This window comes from Gossypium arboreum, chromosome 4 (assembly GCF_025698485.1).
Source record: "Gossypium arboreum isolate Shixiya-1 chromosome 4, ASM2569848v2, whole genome shotgun sequence".
Taxonomy (NCBI): Eukaryota; Viridiplantae; Streptophyta; class Magnoliopsida; order Malvales; family Malvaceae; genus Gossypium; species Gossypium arboreum.
This window is the reverse complement of record NC_069073.1, coordinates 121,075,660-121,098,030: the sequence shown is the minus strand read 5'-3', so window position 1 is coordinate 121,098,030 and position 22,371 is coordinate 121,075,660. Positions and strand designations below refer to the sequence as shown.

At 33.3% G+C, this 22,371-nt stretch overlaps 3 protein-coding genes across 4 annotated transcripts; 1 reads left to right on the top strand and 2 right to left on the bottom strand.

Annotated features, from left to right (window-relative positions):
* Window positions 1-761: 761 nt before the first annotated feature.
* On the bottom strand, window positions 762-5,417 carry LOC108460293 (non-functional NADPH-dependent codeinone reductase 2-like). Its single transcript, XM_017759734.2, has 4 exons — window positions 5,002-5,417; window positions 3,221-3,464; window positions 1,849-2,028; window positions 762-1,061 (listed from the first exon to the last, which is right to left on the bottom strand). Exons 1-4 carry the CDS (start codon window positions 5,334-5,336, stop codon window positions 837-839), a joined length of 984 nt encoding a protein of 327 aa, XP_017615223.1. The 5' UTR covers window positions 5,337-5,417; the 3' UTR covers window positions 762-836.
* A 3,243-nt stretch (window positions 5,418-8,660) lies between these two features.
* On the bottom strand, window positions 8,661-17,554 carry LOC108460292 (MADS-box MEF2 type transcription factor MIG1). Of its 2 annotated transcripts, XM_017759732.2 has the most exons (12): window positions 16,831-17,554; window positions 16,665-16,698; window positions 15,644-16,081; window positions 13,256-13,635; window positions 12,984-13,178; window positions 12,698-12,895; window positions 12,512-12,586; window positions 12,366-12,432; window positions 11,128-12,232; window positions 10,985-11,041; window positions 9,391-9,465; window positions 8,661-9,228 (listed from the first exon to the last, which is right to left on the bottom strand). In XM_017759732.2, the coding sequence occupies exons 1-12, from the start codon at window positions 17,269-17,271 to the stop codon at window positions 9,189-9,191; spliced, it is 3,105 nt and encodes a 1,034-aa protein (XP_017615221.1). In that variant the 5' UTR covers window positions 17,272-17,554; the 3' UTR covers window positions 8,661-9,188. The 2 variants fall into 2 exon arrangements, with proteins under 2 accessions (XP_017615221.1, XP_017615222.1); XM_017759733.2 differs by lacking the exons at window positions 8,661-9,228; window positions 9,391-9,465 and adding an exon at window positions 10,742-10,881.
* A 2,962-nt stretch (window positions 17,555-20,516) lies between these two features.
* On the top strand, window positions 20,517-21,198 carry LOC108458117 (60S ribosomal protein L27a-3). The gene has a single exon (XM_017757386.2). The coding sequence runs from the start codon at window positions 20,602-20,604 to the stop codon at window positions 21,040-21,042; it is 441 nt and encodes a 146-aa protein (XP_017612875.1). The 5' UTR covers window positions 20,517-20,601; the 3' UTR covers window positions 21,043-21,198.
* The last annotated feature ends 1,173 nt before the right edge of the window (window positions 21,199-22,371 follow it).

Here is a 22,371-nt window from a genome sequence, read left to right as displayed (position 1 = left end):
TGAATATAATTAAAATATAATTATTTTTTTTGTAGGCATAAAGATTTGTTTTACACTCTAAATTTACAGAAAAAATTATTTTAGTTTTTCATTTATATTTCATCTCAATTTTTTAATTTGCATTTTTGTTAAATCATTCTAAAATAGATGAAAAAGTTAACATTTATTAACTTTGTTGATGTGGCGGCATCCGCATGGATTGTCACGTCAACATTTAATTAATTTTTAAAATTAAAAAAAATATTTTTTATACTTTTAAAAATTAATTAAATGTTGATGTGGTAATCTACGTTTATGTCATATCATAAATTTTAAAAAAAAAAAGGGCTAATTTTTCTATCTATTTTGACATAATTTGGCAAAAAACTTAAGTTCAAAAAAGTTAAAATAGATAGAAAAATTAATTGGCCTGATATTATTCTTCGGTTTGGAACTTCAGCTGATCCAATCTTAATTCAAATTTCATTGATTATGGGTCTAGTATCTAAGCAGCTTAATAAACCTATGGCATGTGATGGACCCTACGGTAGCTCATTCTCCCACAACCACCAGGTCACTATTTTCTTTGAGAGACCTCTTCTTTGTCAATGGGATGTGGGTGGTTGTCATGGAGGTCACGGTGGTAGCATTTTTGTTTGAATTGTCAATGATGGAGTCTGATGATCTATGAAACACTGACATAGACATGCAACACGAATACAACAGAGACTTGGCTACACATATCAAAATTTACATGGGTATAAAATTACTTAAAAACGCGATTATGACACAATAAAGTAGATTTTAAGTAGAGAAGTTGTAATACGAGTCCAAAAAAAAAAAGGGTATTTTGAAGATTAAATCTCCCCATCCCATAGTTCTTCAAGGGACTTGAATGGTCCATTAGGTGATACCATTTCAAGTTTAGGCAATAACCTACGCTGCTTAATTTCATTGATTTTTTTATAGTCATCTAATGATAATCCCCAATCGAAGATATGCAGGTTCTCTCTCATCCTTTCTTTGTTGAAGCTCTTAACCACAAAACTTAACCCTTGTTCAAGTGCCCATCTTAGGCAAACCTGTCAATTTTCCCAAAAAAAAAAGTATTCAATGTTTCAGTCTATTGTAGACCATGGGTCACAATCCAGCCCAAGCAAGGTATTGTCTACTTTGATTCATTGAACTTTTCGAATTTAATCATCAAAGATGAATTACAAATCGAAAAATGTCTTAACACTAAAATATCTACTTGAACTCTAGTAAATAGTCAAAGCGAAATTCATGACTCTTCTCTATGACCATGAAATTCTCTTAAGGTCTTTAATGGCATATTACTGGTATCCAATAGCCGACTACTATGATCCTAGTTGAGTTCTAGTACATGGCTAATGTAAAATTCATGGCTATTTTCTAAAATTACAACACCAAGTTATTTCATAGCCAATGTTAAACTCATGTCTCCTCTCATGATCATAAAATCCTCCCCATTCTAATAAAAGCTCATTGTCTTCAATGGCACATCGCTAGTACCCAAGAGCCAACTACCATGATCTTAGACGAGCTCTAGTACACGATTGATGTGGAGTTTATGGCTCTTCTCTAAAACTATACCACCATTTCATTTTGGTATAAAGTTAGAATGGTGATCTATATAGTCACTTTGAAGTTGCATATGACTTGAGAAATGACATAGTTTGACTATTGGTAAAGGAATACTTGTATCCTAACTATAGAAAAGAATGCAAGATAATTATACTAACGAAAAACAATTTCAAAAAAGACAATCCAAACTTGAAACTCGAATCTGAATTTATGTGAAGGATAAACGAAAATGGTTGTCAATCAAGTTGAAGAAGAAGCAAGAACCTGAGCAACAGTCTTGTTATGAGCATTAGCAATCTCCTTCAGTGTTTCATTATCCAGAACTTCATGGGTTCCCCGACGAGTCCCTTTGGCTCCCAAAGGAGAGTAAGCAGTTACCACAATATTTTTAGATTTGCAGAACTCTCTTAGCTTCTGCTGTTGCCATAGAGGGCTAATCTCCACCTGAATTCAACGAATTGTTCTCTCCATTTACCAAATAATCACTTGTTTATATAGAAAAGATGATCAATGGAAAATAATAGGAATAAATTTCAAAAAGTTCAGCATGGAACTTTGACCTAACGTCGTGTAATGTATTGCAAAAATTTTGATTTAATATTACTTTTGACTCTTTATTTTGTTTAAAATGCTCCCGGCTAGGGATGAAGTTAGAAGTTTATTTTTAGGAGAGTCAAAATTAAATTATAAAATTTTAAAGTTTTAAAGTACAATTTTATATTTGTATATGCTTGTAATTTTAGAAATTTAAGGTGATTAAACTGAAAAAATTTTCTCTTTTGGGGAAGTAAAGTGCATTTTTATCATTAAATTAACTTATAATTTTAAAATTTTAAAGGGATTAAAATAAATTTTCATTTTGAAGAGGGGCTTGCCTGCCCCTTGTCGTTGTCACTGCTATCGACTTATATTAAGATATGCGTGTGTAGATATGATATTCTGAAGACTCTTCTAATACATGAAATTTAAAAATATATCACATGTATACCTAGATATGGCACTCATCGAGTCCTAAGTATGAATAACATAGCTTTGGATTGTTGCAATTGTACACATATAACTTTGATTTTAATTCAGCTGCATGAAACTAGAAGGAAAGATTTCACATACTTCAATGGATTTAAAAAGAGTTTATACAAAGGCTAGGTGAAATAATATGGGTCTCTTCTACTTTAACTAATAGTTGAGGCTTTGATCCTCGACTTGAGTATGAAACAATTTTAAAATCAGTAGCCAAATGTCTACCCCTTAATGGAAAAAATAATATAGTTTGAGGGCTATTTTACATTTAAAACTTTAATATGTGATATTGCCTCAATTTTCTATTTTTTAATATTTTTTAAAATTAAAATTTCATTAGAAGTGAAATTAAGCTTACAAAGCATTATTATAGGAATTTTAACTTACAAAGGAAAAATACATTTTAAAAAGATAAAATGAACCCATAAATAATCATAAAATAGTATGGAACGGCATACATACTACATAAACTTGAATTAAAATTAAAATTTTAGATGTAAACTTACACCGAATCAAATCTCTAATATCATATTGCACGTTCTAACCAACTTCAAAGGTAACTTTAAGATTTATCCGAAATAAAAAAAAAGTATTAGAAGGGAACAGGTAAGCTTACTTGATTGACTGATGGGGGAATGGTAGCAAAGGAGAGTATGTTTTCCAGTTTCTTACATGAGAAGTTACAGACTCCAATGGATTTTGTGAGGCCAAACCTCTGGCAATCTTCCATGGCTGCCCACACTGAGTTGAAATCCATAGCTAGTAGTTCATCTTTGGGCACAGGGAATTCAATTTTCCCAGGTTTAGCACTTAGTGGCCAGTGAATGAGATAGAGGTCCAAGTATTCCAACTGAAGCATCCTGCATATACACCCTTTGTCTAAACCATTAGAGATGAGAAGAAAAAAATTGAGAAAATCGAAAATCGGATTTTGCATATGTTTTGTCTTTATTAAATTATTGCATATTAATCATAAATATTTTTCAAAACTAAATTCAATCAAATTGTTATTACTTCTAATTAAAGGTGCTTATGGGCTGGATCGGGTTTGGGTTCAACCAAAATTTTAGGCCAGTTTGTTAAGCCTAGGCCCAAGCTAAGCCAAAAAATAGGCTTCAAATTTTACCCAAACTCAGTTCGGATAAATATTTTAAAATCCGGGCTCGTATTATTTTTTTTTAAAAAAATACATCAAAATACTAACAACATTAAAATAAATATTTCTCGATAAATTAAAATAAATTTTTAAAAATATGTATATTTAAATAACAAGAAACATAGGCGCAACTTAACAAGCAAATAACTCTAAAAAGTAATAAAATTAATAATAAAACAAGAGTTATACAATAATAACAAAATAATAGTAATATAATATGAAATGTTAGTAAAATAGTAAAAAAAAAAAGAAACATTAAAAAACATATATTTTTTTTGTATATTCGGGCTGGGTTTGGGCCAAAAAGTCTTACCTAAGGTCTGACCTGTTTTCTAAACAGGTTTTTTTTCTCAAGTCTATTTTTTGAGTTTATATTTTTACCTAAACCTTCTTACTTTTCAGGCGGACCTTTGGGCCAAACCCATGAGCAGGTCTACTTCTAATCCCTTAATTCCAAATTAAACCGTTATCACTTCTAAAGGTTTCAAAATTAGATTGGTGGTCAAACTGGTTAGGTCACTGATTTGTCGGTCCAACCAACCTGACTGTTTTGTCTAATTCGTCCTCTTTGATTAAATAAATCATTAAAAATTTATAAAAATATTAAAAATTTAGTTCAATCGATTTTTTACTAAGTTCAATTGGTTCTCAAATTAATCGGTTCAATAATTTTCTCCAAATTAATATTTCCACCGATTCTTGATCTAACCGATGCGATTGAAACAAACTTATTTCTAATTTCCTGGCTAAAAACACTCTATAAAAGAAAGAGACAAATCGCTTGCCCGTGTTAACATCAATCTCGAGTAACTAAAGATAAATTTGATCTTACTTTATTAAAGCTCCATTAATTTATTAAGTAAAAATAAATATTAAACTTCAACTCAACTATAAAAAATAAATATTAAACTTCAACTCAACTATTTAAGAAATTAATTTTAAAAAAAAATTGCTTGACTGCACTGAAATGAAGTGTTGAGAGTCACTCGAATAAAGTATTAAAAATTACTAAATTCAACTCATGCAAGCTGCCATAACTTAAACCTAACAATAACCAAATCGAATGTGATTTAAACTTTCCAAGGACTCAAATTTGAAATATTGGATTTTACTCCCTTAATTAACTACTTGATCTGTGTGTTTATATACAAAAGAGATAAGTTTACAGTGATGGAGCTAATTTAATCTTTAATTCTTTTGATTAAGGGAATCAAAAGGCAAATTAAGATGTTTTTTTTTACCTGAGAGAATTTTTGACAGCGGGAAGAACAAGATCGGGATGAGCATCACTGCACCATAGCTTGGAACTGATGAAAAGTTCATCGCGAGATGCGACAAAACCGAGCTTAATCGCTTCGGCTATAGCTTCTCCCAATGGCTTCTCCGATTTGTAAAGAGATGCGGTGTCGAAGTGACGGTAACCGACACTGATAGCCTCCACAACCGCCTCTTTCAAAGCCGTTTCATCAAATGGATCGGCCGTTGTGCCCATGCCGATCACCGGCATGTTCCGGCCGCCGGAGGAGGAGCTCAGTTTCACCTCCGGGAATGTAAGCACTTGGGGAACACTGGCCATATGAACCTAAGAGAAATACTGAACCAAAGGAAGTGGAGGAAAATGCCTGCTGTTGGTAAAGCATACGTACAACATGAATACGACCACAAACATAATAGGTCGAATTCTAGTTTCAGTCCCTGTATTATGCTTAATGTTTGAATCTTGTCCATATTTTAAAAAAAAGCCAAAATAGTCTTTATATTTTAGTTTAATATGATTTGATTTCTCTACTTTTATACTATTATTAGTTAGTCCAAATAATTAATATTGTTAACTATTTAGATTAAAATGTTGATATAATTTTCTTTTGTAAAACAATTATTTAAAATCATCATGCTTGCATTAATGTTTTCATGTTGAAAATCAAAATTGTCTTTAAAAAAAAAATCAAATAAATATTTTAATCAAAATTGGTAATAATATTAAAAATAACTTGTTTAAATTTCGACAACCTCGTATAACTTTAGCTAAGAGAATGTCAAAGCAGTACCATGCATGAGGACGACCCACATAAAATGATTTTGCCACTTGGTCAACTACACAATTACCATATCCCGGATTTGTTAGTGACCTAGCCTCATTGAAAATGAGCCCACTTTCCCTATAAATGCCCTTTACGACAAATCAAACTTTTAACCTTTCAACAACCCTATATACTTTCAACATTCAGCCTTCTTAACCTTCCTACCTTATCTACTTTACCTGACTCTCTGCCTATCTAGGTGAATTCTTAAGTGTAATAGAATTCTTTTGTATGTTCTTTTGACACAATTGCTTTCGCTATACAAATTGGTGCCTTAGAAGAATTCTAAAAGAATCTTCACTTTTGGGAGTAAAGGCTAACTTAGGCGAGTTTGGAGTGAACGAATCGCCTAAGGCCGCACTGATCACGAGACGAAAGATCTAGCCCTGTGACATTTACCACCCAATTTTTTTTTTTCAAATACTGGTATAAATGTATAGCAGTATGATATAGGATGAAAAAAATATAAGGGTGTCGGTCATCTAGTCCCTAACAACCAAAAAAATATTTTTTTAACACCTGACAAAATCATCAAGCAATGATTATGTAAAAAAAAAATACTAATGTCGACCATTTAGTCCCCCTTATCCAATTTTATTGTTCATTTATGTGATTATTTTTGAACTAGCATCATTTATATAAATAATTATTTTTTGAGGTCATTTGAGTAAAATAGCCCATTTGTGCAAATAAATTTTTTGTATTCTAGTAACCCAAATACAAATTTTACTATTATTAAATTAAGCTAAAACTTAAATAATTAAAATTATAAACCCTAAACCCTAATTCAAATATTAATATCTTACTATTTGATTGACAAACAAACTCGTTTCATTCGGTATTTAAAAATCTTAATTTTAACTTGAACTTAACATAAATATCGAATATGATGTTGAGAATGAAAATGAATCTCATTTTACTATGTAATCGATACTAAGCCAAATTTAAAAAATTTAATTCAACTCGAGCTTTAATCAAATTTCACTTTGAATTTTGAATCTAGGATAACTACTGTTTCAAATCTATCAATATTTTTAATATATATATACCTTATGATTAGAGGTGTTTATGAGGCGAGCCGGGCCCCAAAAACGAGCCTAAACTTTTACCTAAGCGACACGGATAAAAATACTAAAATTCGGGCCAGATCCGACTAGCATTAAATTTTATATTATTTTTAAATATATATAATACATCAAAATACTAAAACATCAAAATAAATATTTCCCAACAAATTAAAAATAAATTTTAAAAATATGTAGACTCAAATAACACTAGAATAGATGCAACTTAACAAGTAAATGTCTCTAAAATAATAATAAAAAATTAACAAATGCCTTTAAAATAATAATAAAATTAATAAGAAAATAAGTTTTATACAATATCCAAACAATAACAACAAAATAGTAGCAACATAATAGTAAAATGGTAGCAAAATAGGGAGAAAACAACAAGAAAATAACATTCAAAAATAAAAAAAAATGTAGATTTTTTCTCCCTTATTGAATTCGGGCCGAGCCCGAGCTAAAAATATCTTACCCGAGGCCCGGCCCATTTTTAAATGGGCCTTATTTTTTTATCCAAGCCTATTTTTCGAGCCTATATTTTTACTCAAACTCTCCCACATTTCGAGCGAGTATTCGAGCTGGACCAGGTAGCCCGGCCCATAAACACCTCTACTTATTATATGATTTCTAGTTTATTTAATAAAATATATATTTAAAATATCAAAATCTTATACCAACTAATTTAACCTTACACCCACTTGTATTAACCAAAATGGATTCAAACGCACAAATGATTGGAAGACGAATTTGAACCGAAATGGAACATAAGCATTACTATTCCGGTTTACTACCGAAACTGAGTTAAGCTTTATGATTCCGGTTTACGACTGAAGCCAATATGTTTAGTCAAAGGTGAAGGCAAGCAAAGAACAACTAGAAGGTTTTAGCATAATTTTTTAATCTAGTCCATATTTAAAAAAAAAAACAAAATAGTTTTTGTATTTTAGTTTGATATGATTTGATTTCTCTATTTTTATATTATTATTAGTTAGTCTAAATAATTAATATTGTTAACTATTTTGATTAAAATGTTGATACAATTTTCTTTTGTAAAACAATTCTTTAAACTCATCATGCTTGCATTAATGTTTTCGTGTTGAGAATGTTCTTTCTTTAAAAAAATCAAATAAATATTTTAATCAAAATAGTTAACAATATTAAAATAATTTGTCTTGCTTAAATATTTGCTAATATTAATTCATAGTTCAAATTTTGACAACCTCGTATTACTTTAGCCAACGAAATGTCAAAGCAGTACTATGCATAAGAATAACTCACATACAACAATCTTGCCACTTAGTAAACTGCACAATCACTATATCCCAGATTTGTTAGTGATCTGGCCTCATTGAAAACGAGCCCTCTTTCCCTATAAATGCCCTTTACGACGATGAAGAATGGATCGATCTTTTAGCCTTTCAACAACCCTACATACTCTCAACACTCAGCCTTCTTAACCTCTCTATCTTATCTACTTTCACTGACTCTTCGCCTGTCTAGGTGAAGGAGTCTTCCTTACACCATCACATTCTCCTCCTTATCTCCTTCTTTGTTGACATTTGTATCAATAAAGTTAAATACTAATCTATAAAAGATTTTAAATTAATATTAAAACAATGTCCAATTTTATTTTTTAATAAAATCTTGAGTTTAGATAATATGAATTCTTCAAAGAATCTCTTTGCTTTTTTTTTATACGAGATTTTTGATATTTGATAATTACATTAAAATTTAATTTAAAGTTAAATCAAATTGAATATCTAAATAGAGGCAAAACTCCTCATATTATTTTCTCCATCTAAAATATTCCTATCTAAAACCTTGCACTCATATTTTTTGCTATATAATAATGCTGCTAAAACTTATTTTTATTACAAAAACAATTTCATGTTGCGTGAATAAACGGAAATTACATGAAGCTAAGCTACTGGGTGGGGCAACTGAAAAAAGATGGAAGATGGTACAAAACTTACAACAGAAATCACATTACATGGCCTATATGGCTAAACAGACTGGGAAAATAATAAATCGAGAACAAGGTGATGAGAAGGAAATATTCAGTAACCGGATTACTGGTAGGACTATTTTGAAATCATGAGCATCGGATACAGTAATCGTCGAAATATATTATAATGGCATACCTATCTCGGCTTCCTCTTCATCATGCATCCCATTTGTTGCTGGATATGAGTGAATTGCAGATTTCAACCCAGAACGAAATGTCTTTATATGCTTGTGCACCTGTATAAATGAAATGAAACCCGTTGTTTCGAACGTCTTTTATCGCCGAACAGGTGACCTTGACCTTGACTTCCTTCCCCTGCAAAAATAAGTTTGTAAATCAAACCAAGTTGAGAAAAACTAAACAGTTGAAGATTTCAGAACCCGGGATGCTTTCACCTGAGTCTTATATCGGATTTGATGATGGTTGTGTATGTCTCATAAACACTTAATCTAATTTTCAGAATGCATGGTAACATACCTGGTAGTCTCAGAAGAAGAGTAGGGAGAATGCCTGCGCTGAGAATGCTTGCTATGTGGTGACCGCGAAACTTGTCTAGAAACGAAAACATACATCATACTGATTCGGTAAGTTAAAACATATATAAACCGAGAAAAATGCTCAGCCTTGTGCAGAGTCAAACTCGACAATGACCAGCCAGTTACACGTTATCGTTTATCTTTTGGTGATAATGAAAATGGAAACCGAAGACCTTCAAGCAATAACTAAGAAACCGCAAATAACCAAACCCATAGGTAATCTAAAAAAGGAGCTTTAGAACATTCAACATAGCACCATTACTAATGTGTTGTCAAATTATCCATCTAATTTGCATTAGAGAATGCAAAATGAAATCGGATGTGAGAGAGAGAGGACAGTCAACGGAGTAGCTATAGAAGCAGTTAAATATAAAACGGAATAAATATAGTTCACTTACAAAAAGGGAAGATTAAAATTTCCATAGTCACAACCAGACTAACATTCATGTAAGAAAGAATTAAAAGTTAAATTGTCTGAATAACAAATCATGGTTTTTTTTTTTTTGTGGGGGGGGGGGTGTAAATCAGACACCGGTGCTCGCAAGCTACTCAAGTTCAACTAAAAAAAAAATTTGAACACGATTTGGTAATTATCAAGCTGAATTCAAGCTTAGTAATACTTGACTTGAACGGCTTGCGAGCCTTATTGAGTTTTTCATTATTTTTATATTATTAAATTACATTATTGCCCTTAATATACATTATTAACCCTAAACTCAATAATCGAGCTGAGCTTGAGCTCGAATTTGAGCTAGAGTACAAAACTTGGTAAATTTACTTTAATTGAGCTCAAGTTTGAAAACAGATGTTCGATCAAGCTCAAGCCCATATCGAGATCAGAATTTCGAGTCAAGCTCGAGCTTGGCAGCATTGCTCAGCTCAGCTTGATTACACCCCTAATCATGGTTAACTTGTAAACAAAAAAATACAGTATATGACAAAAGAGACCATATATGGTATAAACAACAATAGTAAATGCACTAAAATAATAAGAGGACCACAATTAACAGGGTAAAATACGATAGACGACGTATTCAAGCACTTTATTATATCTTTATAGCGAGGCTTCATTAGACAATTTAGTCACCAGATCATACTATATCTGCTTGACAAGTGAATATGGTGAAAAATACCCAAACAAGAATAATGCCAGTAACCAACCAACAATCTATTGATCAGCAAACACATATAATTTAACAACACAACTAAAACTTAGCCTTGTGGAAACCATTCACTAAAAGCACAAAAGAACTATCAGGCAGAAAAGGTAATAATCAGAAGTACAATTCAAATCGAACAGAAAATGAACAGGGTGCTTTATGAGGCAATAAATAGAACATGAAAGTTAGTCACAGTTCAGTGCTGGGTAGCATTTGAAACAGGTCATCATTGTTTCTTTAGTTTAAGTTCCTAATAATTATCATGACAGTATCTGCACAAAAACAAATAGAACAGACAAAACCTGCCAAGGGCTCAGTCTGCATAAAAAGAATATGCAAAACATAAACAGAAGCGAAAGTACTGATACAGGTTACCTTCTTCTAGACTTGATAGGAGAAGGTGAAGATCGTTGTTTTCTTGAACGCGACTTCCTGTAGCATACAACAGAAAATTAGAAGCTAAATAACTCAATCAAAAGATAGAATGAACAAATAATCTTTAGTTGTCAATGATGAACCTTTTAGAACCATCTGACGTTGCATCACTTGATTCATTAGCATGATCACTGGAGTTATCCTTGCTCTTTCTGCCTCTACTGCTAATGGACGAGGACCTTCTTCTCTTGTGCCTGCTTGAGTCACTCCCACGTTTATGTCTTGACCTGTCTTCCTCTTTTGTCCGTTCTCTTTTTCTGCCAACATCTTCTTTGGCACTAGCTCTGTTAGATCTATCTGCATCTTTCTTGTCATCCTTGGCATCATGATGACTGGATCTTTTTCTTGAATCAGATTCCTTGGCTTTTTCTCCAGATTTAGGCTCTTTTTCTCTCTCTTTTGAGCTGTTTCTATCTTCTATCTTTTGTTTTCTATGCCTCTCGTCCTCTCTCATATGATTCTCATCTCCCTTCTGCTCTCCCCTACTCTTAATGACCTCCAACTCCCTACCACTATCAGGGTCTTTACTGAAAGAACTCTTTCTACTTTCATGTCGATCATTCTTATCTGATTTTAGTCTTGTTTCCCTACTTTGCGATTCAGATTTTGTTGATTTTTTAACAACACCTTCATCAAGCAGCTCAGAATCAGATTTTTTTATAACCCGTGCGCCCAAAATATCATCCATCTTAGAACCATTATTTCCATACTGCAGCTTTCCACTATTAATATTAATTTCATTTCCAGAAATCAACTTGGAAGAAAATGAATTTTCATAGTTCCTCTCTGCACTGTCATCAGTAGTGTCTCTTCTGCTTTCAGACTTCATATCACTTCCAAAATTCTTTTCAACTCCCCTGTGCTCATCAAGTACGACCTGTGAACTGCCATTCTCTGTTACATCAATGCCTTGTGAAAGCTTCCTAATGCTGGACTGCAGAACAGCATCATTACTCCTTGAATCTGGTATCTTGGCACTTTGAATTTCATCATCTTCATCATCAGAGGCATAATTTGCAAGGCCCAGAACATTTCCAGGGGAGCTTGAACTAGATTTTTCTGTAACACCACCAGTGTCTGGTTCTTTTGCTCTACCTGGAACTAGTACCCTTGCAGAAGCCTTAGGAGTTGGGGCAAGTGAAGAAGATGGTGATACCTTGTGACTTGAAGCAGCAGTGTTGTGATCAACTGTAGTTCAGCAGTTATAAAAAAAATGGTGAAATGAAAAGAAAAGATAGCATTAAAGACGAAGCTAGCAGACTTCAGTATTTGCATAAGAAATATCCAGGAAAAAAAAATCCAAACACCACTATCCGCTTACCTTCAATTGTTGAGTCATCTTCATTAACAACTTTGGTCGCAATTTCACTAAACAATTCATCTGTGACCTGATCAAAGGCATGAATTAGATCAACAGCACACTTGCACACACACACAATAAACCATAAGGACTTAAAAAGCAGAAACCTTTAAAAGGACTTCAGTTAGAACACGTTTTATTTCCTGGTTAATAGCTGCAGTTCTGGCTGCTTCAACATAATCCTACAGAAATAAAAAGCAGTAGGTCTTATCTCAAAGACATCAAATTATAATAAGAAAAATCATCAAAGGCATATTGAGATATCAATGAGTTAATGGCAGAAATAGTAGAACCTCATCATCATCCTCTTCTTCAGTTGATTTAGAAGAATCAATGCTTTTGCTATCTGCTTGATCATTTTTAGCCAAGGATTTATCAACAGCTTCATCCTCAATGGATTCTGTTTCTTCTTTAGGAAGTTCTAGAGAAGACTTGGCTATAGTGGCTTTGTTCCTTAATATTTCTTCCTTAAGCCAATTAGGCACAGGACCCTGGATAAAATTCCATAAGAAGAACTCAGCAATGACATCATGAAGGTTTTCAAATTTAACATAGTATAAACTGTAAAGTATTCAACACCTTTTTGGGTCGTTCAGGAATGGCTCCATACGTATCACCAGGAAAGGCTGCAGCAGGATGAAGTTGAGCTCCCACACCAAGACCAAAAGGAGCAGTTGCAGATGGAATGTGTGGCTGAAAACTTGGCCCAGGAAACCTTGGAAATGAAGGTGCCGGGTGTCCAGAAACAGGGGAAGGCACTGACAACGGGTCATGCTGGAAAATGGATTTTATATCAGCATACTAAAACCTGAGAATAAATCAAAGATAACTGACAATGCTTGAAGGAAGACCTGTGCTCCAGGTGGAAGAACTGGAGGATAAACTGCATCAGGTGCTACTGGAGGAGTCCAGGAATTAATTGAAGATGAAATAGCAACAGGATCAACGCCTCTCACAGTTCCCAGTGATTCATGATGAGCAGCATAATTGGACAGCATCTGTGGGTCATGATCATTATTAAACCTAGGTGCAAAATCTAAAGGGCGATCACTAAGATCAGCTGCAGGAGCTGCTGTCTGATTGCCATACAACAAAGATTGCTCGCTGAGAACTGATCTCCCAGTATCAGGCAATGGAGGTTGCATATGATATGCCGACTCTTGGGCTGATGAAATGGGCAAGGGAAATGGCTTATATGACTGCTCCTTTTGATCTGCAGATTTTTCCTTCCCTGGCATTTTAGAGAGAAGTCAAATAGCAAATAAAACAACATATAACATCCCTAGCAGCCCTTGGCTGCCATTCACATGAAAAGCCAAATTGCTGCACTTCTCCTATCTGCGCTATAGAAGATATTTTTGACAGGAAGAGTAGCTTAACAGAGAAAATTTATCCACTTAAATCTTTCCACCAAAAGAGACAACTTAAGGCTTTAGTCTTATCGTAACTCAATCCTTAAAAAGGGAACATTACACAACTAGATTAGTCAGCAATATGCAGTTACAAGATATCTCATAAGTGGTCAGCTTTCCAGAATTCAGAATTCTGATAACCTGCCAAAGAACACTTTCAATTCAATTTTACTTTTTATGAAAATCTCTAATGGTGTGTTTGGATGGAGGGAGGTAGATAAGAGTAAAGTGATCCAGAAAAAAAATTGTGAGTTCTTTCAGCAGGGGGAAGGGAGTTTTAGAAATGAATTAAATCACTTCAAACCCCTACAAGTTCTCCTATTTGAAGTTCCATCAAATCAAGAGAAAGTATAGTAGTTATTAACCAGATGGTTTAGCCTTTTACCCTCAAATTTTTATTTTAGAAATGATCTCATATTGGGAGGCATACTGGTAAATACTTATTGCATATTCTGTACTACTTCCTTTGCATTACCACTGATTTACTTTACCTCCTTTTATCTTTCGGCATTCAAATATAGGTTGCCTTTTGATTTTCAAAATGAAGCATTCATTTATCATATCAAAGTCATCAGCACGTGATATAGCAACCACACTGTGATAGAGATATATTGCCAGTAAAACATATGCATCCTTGTGCAATTATTAATCAATTTTTCTGTTCATTTAGTAAGATATATTGCACAACACTAAGCTTGTAGTTTGATAACTTAACAGAAAAGCAAGCAGAAAAAATTGAACAAACCCACTCAAGCATGTAAGAGCTAAAGAAGTAGTTCAGCAATTTCCAAATGTTAACAAAGGCTTTTTTTAGTTTTGGCATGCATTAAAGAACATAAGCTTGTTTCCACCAGAGCAGAACAGGCTGCAACAAGAGGTGCCGTGTTTACAATTCTGTTAACAATTATAAATGCCATTTCTAGGCACTTCTAATTATTTGGTAGATCAGAAGAAACAGAAGCTATAACTCATGTTACTTTAGCTAAATAAGTGAACAAGTAATGGTAGTGCGAAGAAATGAAACTTTTGGACATGTTCCATAAAACAAAATGCCATTAAATAACTTCAATAGATAGAGTAGTATGTTTAGAGAAAAAGAAAGAAAAAATATTCATTCTCTGCTAACAATAATATCTTGACATAATTTAGAATGTGTTATCTAATTTAATAGTAATTAAAAGTCCAATAAAAAAAGAGAGTAACTCCAGACAACATTTTCATGCCATTAAATTCTTCATTGCTTTATCCATTTAACACTTTGTAACAAGATCAGCATGGTGTTTGAACATAAGAAAATTATTGATACATGACAGCAGTCCAGATAACAAGGTAGATTTATATAACCAGTGTGGACTGATAAGAATAAATCATACAAGGGAATTAGTTCCACATTAACTATCATTTGCGAATTCTATTTTTTCATCTGACAAACAAAGCCATTAGGTTGACCACTGAAGTGTGATATCACAACACAAAAGCAATCACTCAAACAACCAAGTACATATTTTAGAATAGCTCCTTCGGAATATTTGCGGACAATTTTAACTCAGACCAAGGACATAAAAATTTAGAGCACAACAGCATCCAATAACTAGGAAAAGACCCTTCCAGGTCATATAAATCCTGGTCAACCACGCTATCATTTTAGTTAGGCTACATACCCTACGCATCATGAGTTTTTCTGAATGATAGTTGCTAAAAAGTTCCTGTTTAGAAGTACAAAAGGCTATTCAAAAGTATAGAATGGTGTAGAAAATGCGGTCTATAGAAGCAGCCCTTCAGCACTAGCTTCACAAGCAAGTTCAATTTACTTGGTGAAATTATTACCTGAAACCGAAGAATAACTAGAAGGTACCTCCTGCAGATGAACAGATGAACTGGCAGGTAAACTTTCTTGGTGAAGAAATCCACAGTTCGGATCCCTTGCTGAAGTTCCATCTCTAACATTGTAGGGTAGACAACCATCAGGAATATATGAAGATGATCTGGAGTTGTTAGATAAAGTCTCAGTCGGATAAGTTGTTGGTGGTCCATGAGGAGATGCTGCTGGAACAGGGAACTGCTGATAGCTAGAAATTGGCAGTGCCTGTTGAGCATCCATATAATGAGGATCAACAGCTTGTGAATATGGATCATGAAAATGGTTTTGATCCTCCGGCCGGCCAGCTGGAGTAATTTGTGATTGAACTGGCTGGTCCTGCATGGCAGCCCTAGTGTTTGCCCATTCTCTAGCTTTGGCTCCCCAATCTTCCACGTTGTTGTGGGCTGGCACCAGAAAATTATTGCAAGCCAAATCCATCAACATCAACATAAAATAAGACAAGCACAGGTTCAGATTAACTTTCACAACCAGGGCGCATGGCTTATATGGGTAGCAACACAGACATTTGTATCTTATATATTTCATTCAGCAACTTATATTGTACGGATAATCAATAGCCAACACCTAAAACAATTGCTATCGCACGCTTACCTTTTAGTTGGTACTAAGAAATACATTGTTACGGGTAACAACCAGTTTGCATTCCATTTAACCATAAACAAGGGGGTGCATGGAACCAATTTAAATGAAGCCTTAATCATTCAATCTATCTATTATAAGTACAGCATTTGAGCTTCACCGTGGGTTTATAAGTACTTAAATTAACATACAACAACATAAAATAATAAACTCTTAGCATGTATGGGATAAGAATCCTTCAGAAAAAAAAAACCATACTAACATTCAAAAGGAGCAGTCTGCAGTCTCTAAACATATGGATATATCGATCTAATTCTATTGAAGCCGACAAAAAGCTAAATAACATGAGAATGGGGAATGAAACCAGAAAATCAAGTTAATACTCACCTTGATGATGAGACCAATTTGGATTGCTCCATTCCTGTAGAATGAAAACAGAGTTACAACAAAGAAAAGTCATTTGATGAAAAGAACCGAATAAGCAGCTATTTACTTAAAAATATAAATAAAATTAGGGGAAAATGAAAAAAATAATGGAAATGAGACAAATAACCTGATTGACATGAGAGAAAGTATTGGGAATCTGCGAAGGAGGCATGTAAGGTCTAGGAGGAGGAGGCGGTGGCGGCGGAGCGAAATGGTTACTTCCGTTATGGTGGTGCGGGGGAAAAGGAAGAGGAGGAGGCGGAGGATAAGCGGAATGATCAGGATGAGGAGGCGGACCCCACTGAGACGGCGGTTGCTGTGGGGAAGGAGGGTGATGGTGTGGCGGCACAGAATGAGATTGATTGTGATACTGCTGATACTGGAATTGGAATTGGTTAGAGTACCATGAACCCGGTGGTGGCGGTGCAGCTGCTCTCGGAGGAGGTTGCGGTGGTTGGTACTGGTAATAATGTTGTTGTTGGAGGTGAGGATCAGTCGGAGATGCTTGCGGAGGTGGGGGCGGCGGCGGTCGCATGTAGCGGTGCTGCTGCTGCTGATACGCATCCATTTTGCGTTTTGAATTAAAGAGCGTCTATGACTATGATTTTTCGTTTTTGATGATTTTAATGGAAGGGTTTGGGATTTTTGGTAGAAATTTTAGTAATTTTTTTCTTATGAATTGATTGAAGGAAATAAAATCAGATTTATGAGATGAATAAAAAGGGATATTTTTTTTCCTTTTTATTTATTTTTTTGGTTTTTACTTTTTGGAGGGCTGAACCCATGCCCCATGAACCCTAACTTTTTCTGATGTATAGATCGATGAAATTTTCTACACCACGCGCCGTTCTACACCCAAATGGTATAAGATTTTTAGAAGGGATAAAATAGCATTTAGTCCCTATTTTTGACAAATTTTCTCATTTTAGCCCTTGAACTTTTTTTCAACATTAGTCCCAAATTTTGGCAGCTTTTCTAAACTGATTCTATTAAGTTATAATGAGATAAGATTCTAAAATTATGGCATATCATCAATGGAATTGAATTGTTTAAATAATATGTATTTTTAGATTTTATATAAAATTTTAATAATTTTCAGATAATGATACGACATAATATTATAGTATCATGTCATTATATTTTAATAGACTTTTAGTTTGATACCAAACTGGGAAAAGTTACCAAATTTAACCTAAAATGAAAAAAAAATATTATGTTGCTTTATCTCTTAAAATTTAGGTTGGACCGATTTAAATAAATGGGATAAAGGCATAATTGGGCCTTATATGTTAGGGTTTGTTCTAATATGAATAATTCCTCTTTCAAAATGTTCAATTTAATACTTGGAGTTTAGCTCCGTTTATGAATGTGATATTTGACTCTAATGTCGTTAAAATTATTGTCGATGTGGCATATTAATCAATTAAATTATACCACTTGACACATTGTTGACTTGTTAATTGAGAGTTCAGGCCTCTTAGCAATAATTTTTTTTTTCAAATTAAAATTAATCTAATTTCTTTTCATTTGAAGAAATGAAAATGAAGTAAATACACTTTAATTTAATTTATTTCCATAAAAAATAGAAGGTTTTAAATAGCAATGAAAGGTTTCCTCTCAATGTCACCGCATCGAGAAACACCATCAACATGACATTGGGGATATTCAACACCAATGTTTACGACACCGTTTTCATTGTCCAGCAACCTTTCATCTATCAAATAGATAAAATTCTTTATCCTTTGCAGAGTTTTTATCAACATTGAATCATTATCATCGTTGTAGAAGAAAGGATGAATGTGGTGGATAGCCTCGATGATGATTCAATTATGATAACGCCAAAGCCACGAGCTTTGTCATGAAAAAAATGTTGGTTTATTAGGAGTTAGTACAATCGTTGGAATTTATGGTATTGATCATGGTCACGTGAAATTTATAATTCTAAAATACACATTTTATAATTATCTAAGGTACATTGACCAAATCCATGTATCTTTATATTGATCAAAGTTGTTAAGGTACATTGATCAAAGTTGTGTTAACCTAATGTTGACAAAACCAATCACAATAAATTGTTCATGTACATGCAAGTTTCATATGTGAAGGAAGGAAGACCTAGGGCATATACATTGACACTATGATGAGATATGTCGTATGAGTTTAAAAGTTTTTATTGTCACTTAAATTTAAACATCAAGAGAGCAATGACAGAGAATATAAAGTTTGATTCAAAGTTTAAGTCTCGAAAGCTCACGTGCTTTGAATGGAATTTTAACAAGATTATGATAAATCATATTTCAAAATATCAATATTTAGATGGCTTGAGATATGTTCTATGTTATTCATAAAAGTATGCTTTATTCTACTCATAACTCTTAGTCAGGTATTTTTAAATGATGCTTCATATATGCTCAATCAATAAGGGATTTAGCCAGAAGTTTATATCTGTGGTCAAAATTAAATTATAAAAATTTAAAGAGATCAAAGTACAATTTTATATTTGTATATGTTTATTATTTTAGAATTTTGAAGGAATTAAATCGAATTCTTTTTCATTTTTGGTGTCAAAGTGCATTTTTATCATTAAACTGACTTATAATTTTAAAAACTTCAAGAGACTAAAATAATAAATTACCATTTCAAGAGACCAAGGCTCTTGCTTATTATTTGACGCCGTCCCTACAAAATAAGAACAAGGATATAAGGTTACACACCAAAAAATTGTCGTAAGTTGAGGTGCAGTTGAGTGATGACATGCAAAAGGGAGCTAGCACAAAACATCTCTAGGCGTAACTAAACTACAACCAACAAGTGGTTGGAAGAAATGACGAAGATTTCTTTCCCTAACATTTGAACTAAATTTAAATATTATAATCCTCATTATTGAGAGAATTTTACTTAAATAATACTATCAATTCGAACAAAATTAATTTCAGACCATAAAATGAATTAAAGCAAATGTCATTATATCAAGAAAAAAAAATTGCAACTCCAATAACCATTTCAACTAATGAAGGACAATTTTGGACTTTACATGCAAAACATCAAAATTCTCACTAAATTACCAACTATGAGTTGGTACATAAGTGTTTATGTCTTAAGTGATTAAAAATGAATATATATATATATATTAATTTAAATAATATTTAATGTATAGTCGGTGTATAAGTCTCATGTATCATTAGTGGATAATAACATAATACATCATTATTAAGTTAAATAAAAAATATGAATAACTTGTAAATAAATACTAATAATTTTATTTAAACATTAATCGTAACTATTATAAATAAATATTAATAACTTTCAGATTTAATATATTGATTTTAAGAGTTTAGGGTCTTAGGTTTAGAGCATAGAGTCTTGAATTCAAATTTGAAAATTTAAGCATATATTTATAATAAATTATCATTTAGTCATGTTTAAATAAATTTATTAATATTTATTTATAAACCCTTCACTATTTTTTATTTTATTTAATGATAAAATTTTATGTTATTATTTACGGACAAAAGATGTGACTTATGCATTGATATTATATCCAATATTCTTGCATCTTAATTTATAAACAAATGTATTTTTAAATTATTTATAAAAAGTATTTTAAAATAAAAAATAAAATTTCAATTATTAAAAATCAAAATAAGATAATTTTATTAGGACGGAGATTTATTAACCCAAAGGCCTTTCATTAGAAGGGCAAAACACACACATACACAAAAAACCGCAGCAACCCGAAAGGGCACACACGTAAAATGGAAAAACCCTAGAGGGTAAAACCGGAAACCTAATTTTATCCCACAACCATATAACCCCCACAAGCCCTAACTCTTATTTTCTCCCATCTCAGCCGCCTACAAACACTCGGCTTCTCCCAGATCTTCACCAACCTCCCAAAATGACAACCCGCTTCAAGAAGAACCGCAAGAAGCGCGGCCATGTGAGCGCCGGTCACGGTCGTATCGGGAAGCATAGGAAGCACCCCGGGGGTCGCGGTAACGCTGGAGGCATGCACCACCACAGGATCCTCTTCGACAAGTACCATCCTGGTTATTTCGGTAAGGTTGGTATGAGGTACTTCCACAGGCTCCGTAACAAGTTCCATTGCCCCATCGTCAACATCGACAAGCTCTGGTCTCTTATCCCGGAGGACGTGAAAGCCAAGGCCACCAAGGATGCCACTCCGATGATCGACGTGACACAGTTCGGGTACTTTAAAGTCCTCGGCAAAGGTGTTTTGCCGGAGAATCAACCGGTGGTCGTCAAGGCTAAGTTGGTGTCGAAGACCGCTGAGAAGAAAATTAAGGAGGCTGGTGGTGCTGTTGTGCTCACCGCTTAGGTTAGGGTTCTTGGTTTATTGGATCTGAATGACATTTCTGTTAGATTATTGTTATGTTTCGTTTTTTTTTTTTGAGTTAAACTTGAAATGAGATTTTTAATATCGTTTAATTTTGGATCAAACTATATGTTTTATGTGATAAGTTTTTTGCCTTAATGCTTATTTTTGCTGTGTTTTGGCATTGTTGCAATTTAAGTTTTATAAAGAATTAATTAGCCATGGATATGGGTTTAATGAATCACTATTGGGTTCGCTAAGTACGTGTTATAAGCCTTTAGTTTTAGGGTGTAATTGGGCTGAGTCGTGCATGAATATTGGTCAGCTCGACTTGAAATTCAAGGTTCAATGCTTGATTTGAGCTTGATTGAACATCAACTTCTCAGAATTGCCCAAGCTGGATTATGTTTGTGTGTCAATTTTAGCAATTAGTTTAAGCTTGATTAGGCTCTGAACATAATCGAGCTTCCTGAGCTCTCTTGAGCTTGATTAAACGAACAATGATAAAAATGTAATTTCATAATATAAATTATATTAAAATGAAAAGCTTGACCTGGTTTGTGAGCTGCTTGAATTCAGTTTAATCAATAGCTTGAGCTTAATTTAGTTCAACTCAATAATTATTAAATTGAATTCGGTTTAAATCTTTTAAATATAAAACTCAAACAGCTTGTGAGCATTGATGTTTTATTTACACTCCTATTTAGTTCACACTAGTTTCGCTTTTAATCTGCGAATAATGGATATGGGATTCAATGGGGAAATCTTTTTGTTTGAGGTACATTTTTCAAGTGGTTTGTAGGATTTTTGGGGTTGTCTTCTTTAAAAATGTTGTGTACTTAATTTGTATTAAAGAAAGCGTAAGCTTGAAACTCATTGTAATCGGGTGTGTCAAGCCTAGTGATGGCAACAGGTGGGGCGGTTTTTTGCTTGCCTTGACCCTGACCGGATTCTCTATAGCCCTGCCTTGACATCGACCCAGCTTTGATTTTAAAAAAATGAATTCACTGAATCAGAACTCGAAAATCAATAGTAAATTAGATTCCAATCCAAGAGTTCTAACTTTTTAAAAAATATATTTTTTGATTTTTTGTGAAATTGTTATTTATTGTTATTTTCTAAAAATGATAGGTTTTGGCACCATTTTTCTTTTAAGTTGCTAATATTTACCTCTGAAACTATGTGCTAATATCTATTTACAGACTTGCACAAAGTTTCCTTACAAAGAGAGAAAATTTGGGAAAATAAATTAAGAAGAGAGAAAGAGGGGAGAGTAAAACTTACTAGGTGAAAGGGAGACTACTAGAGTTAGTAGAGATATGCTAATAGTAG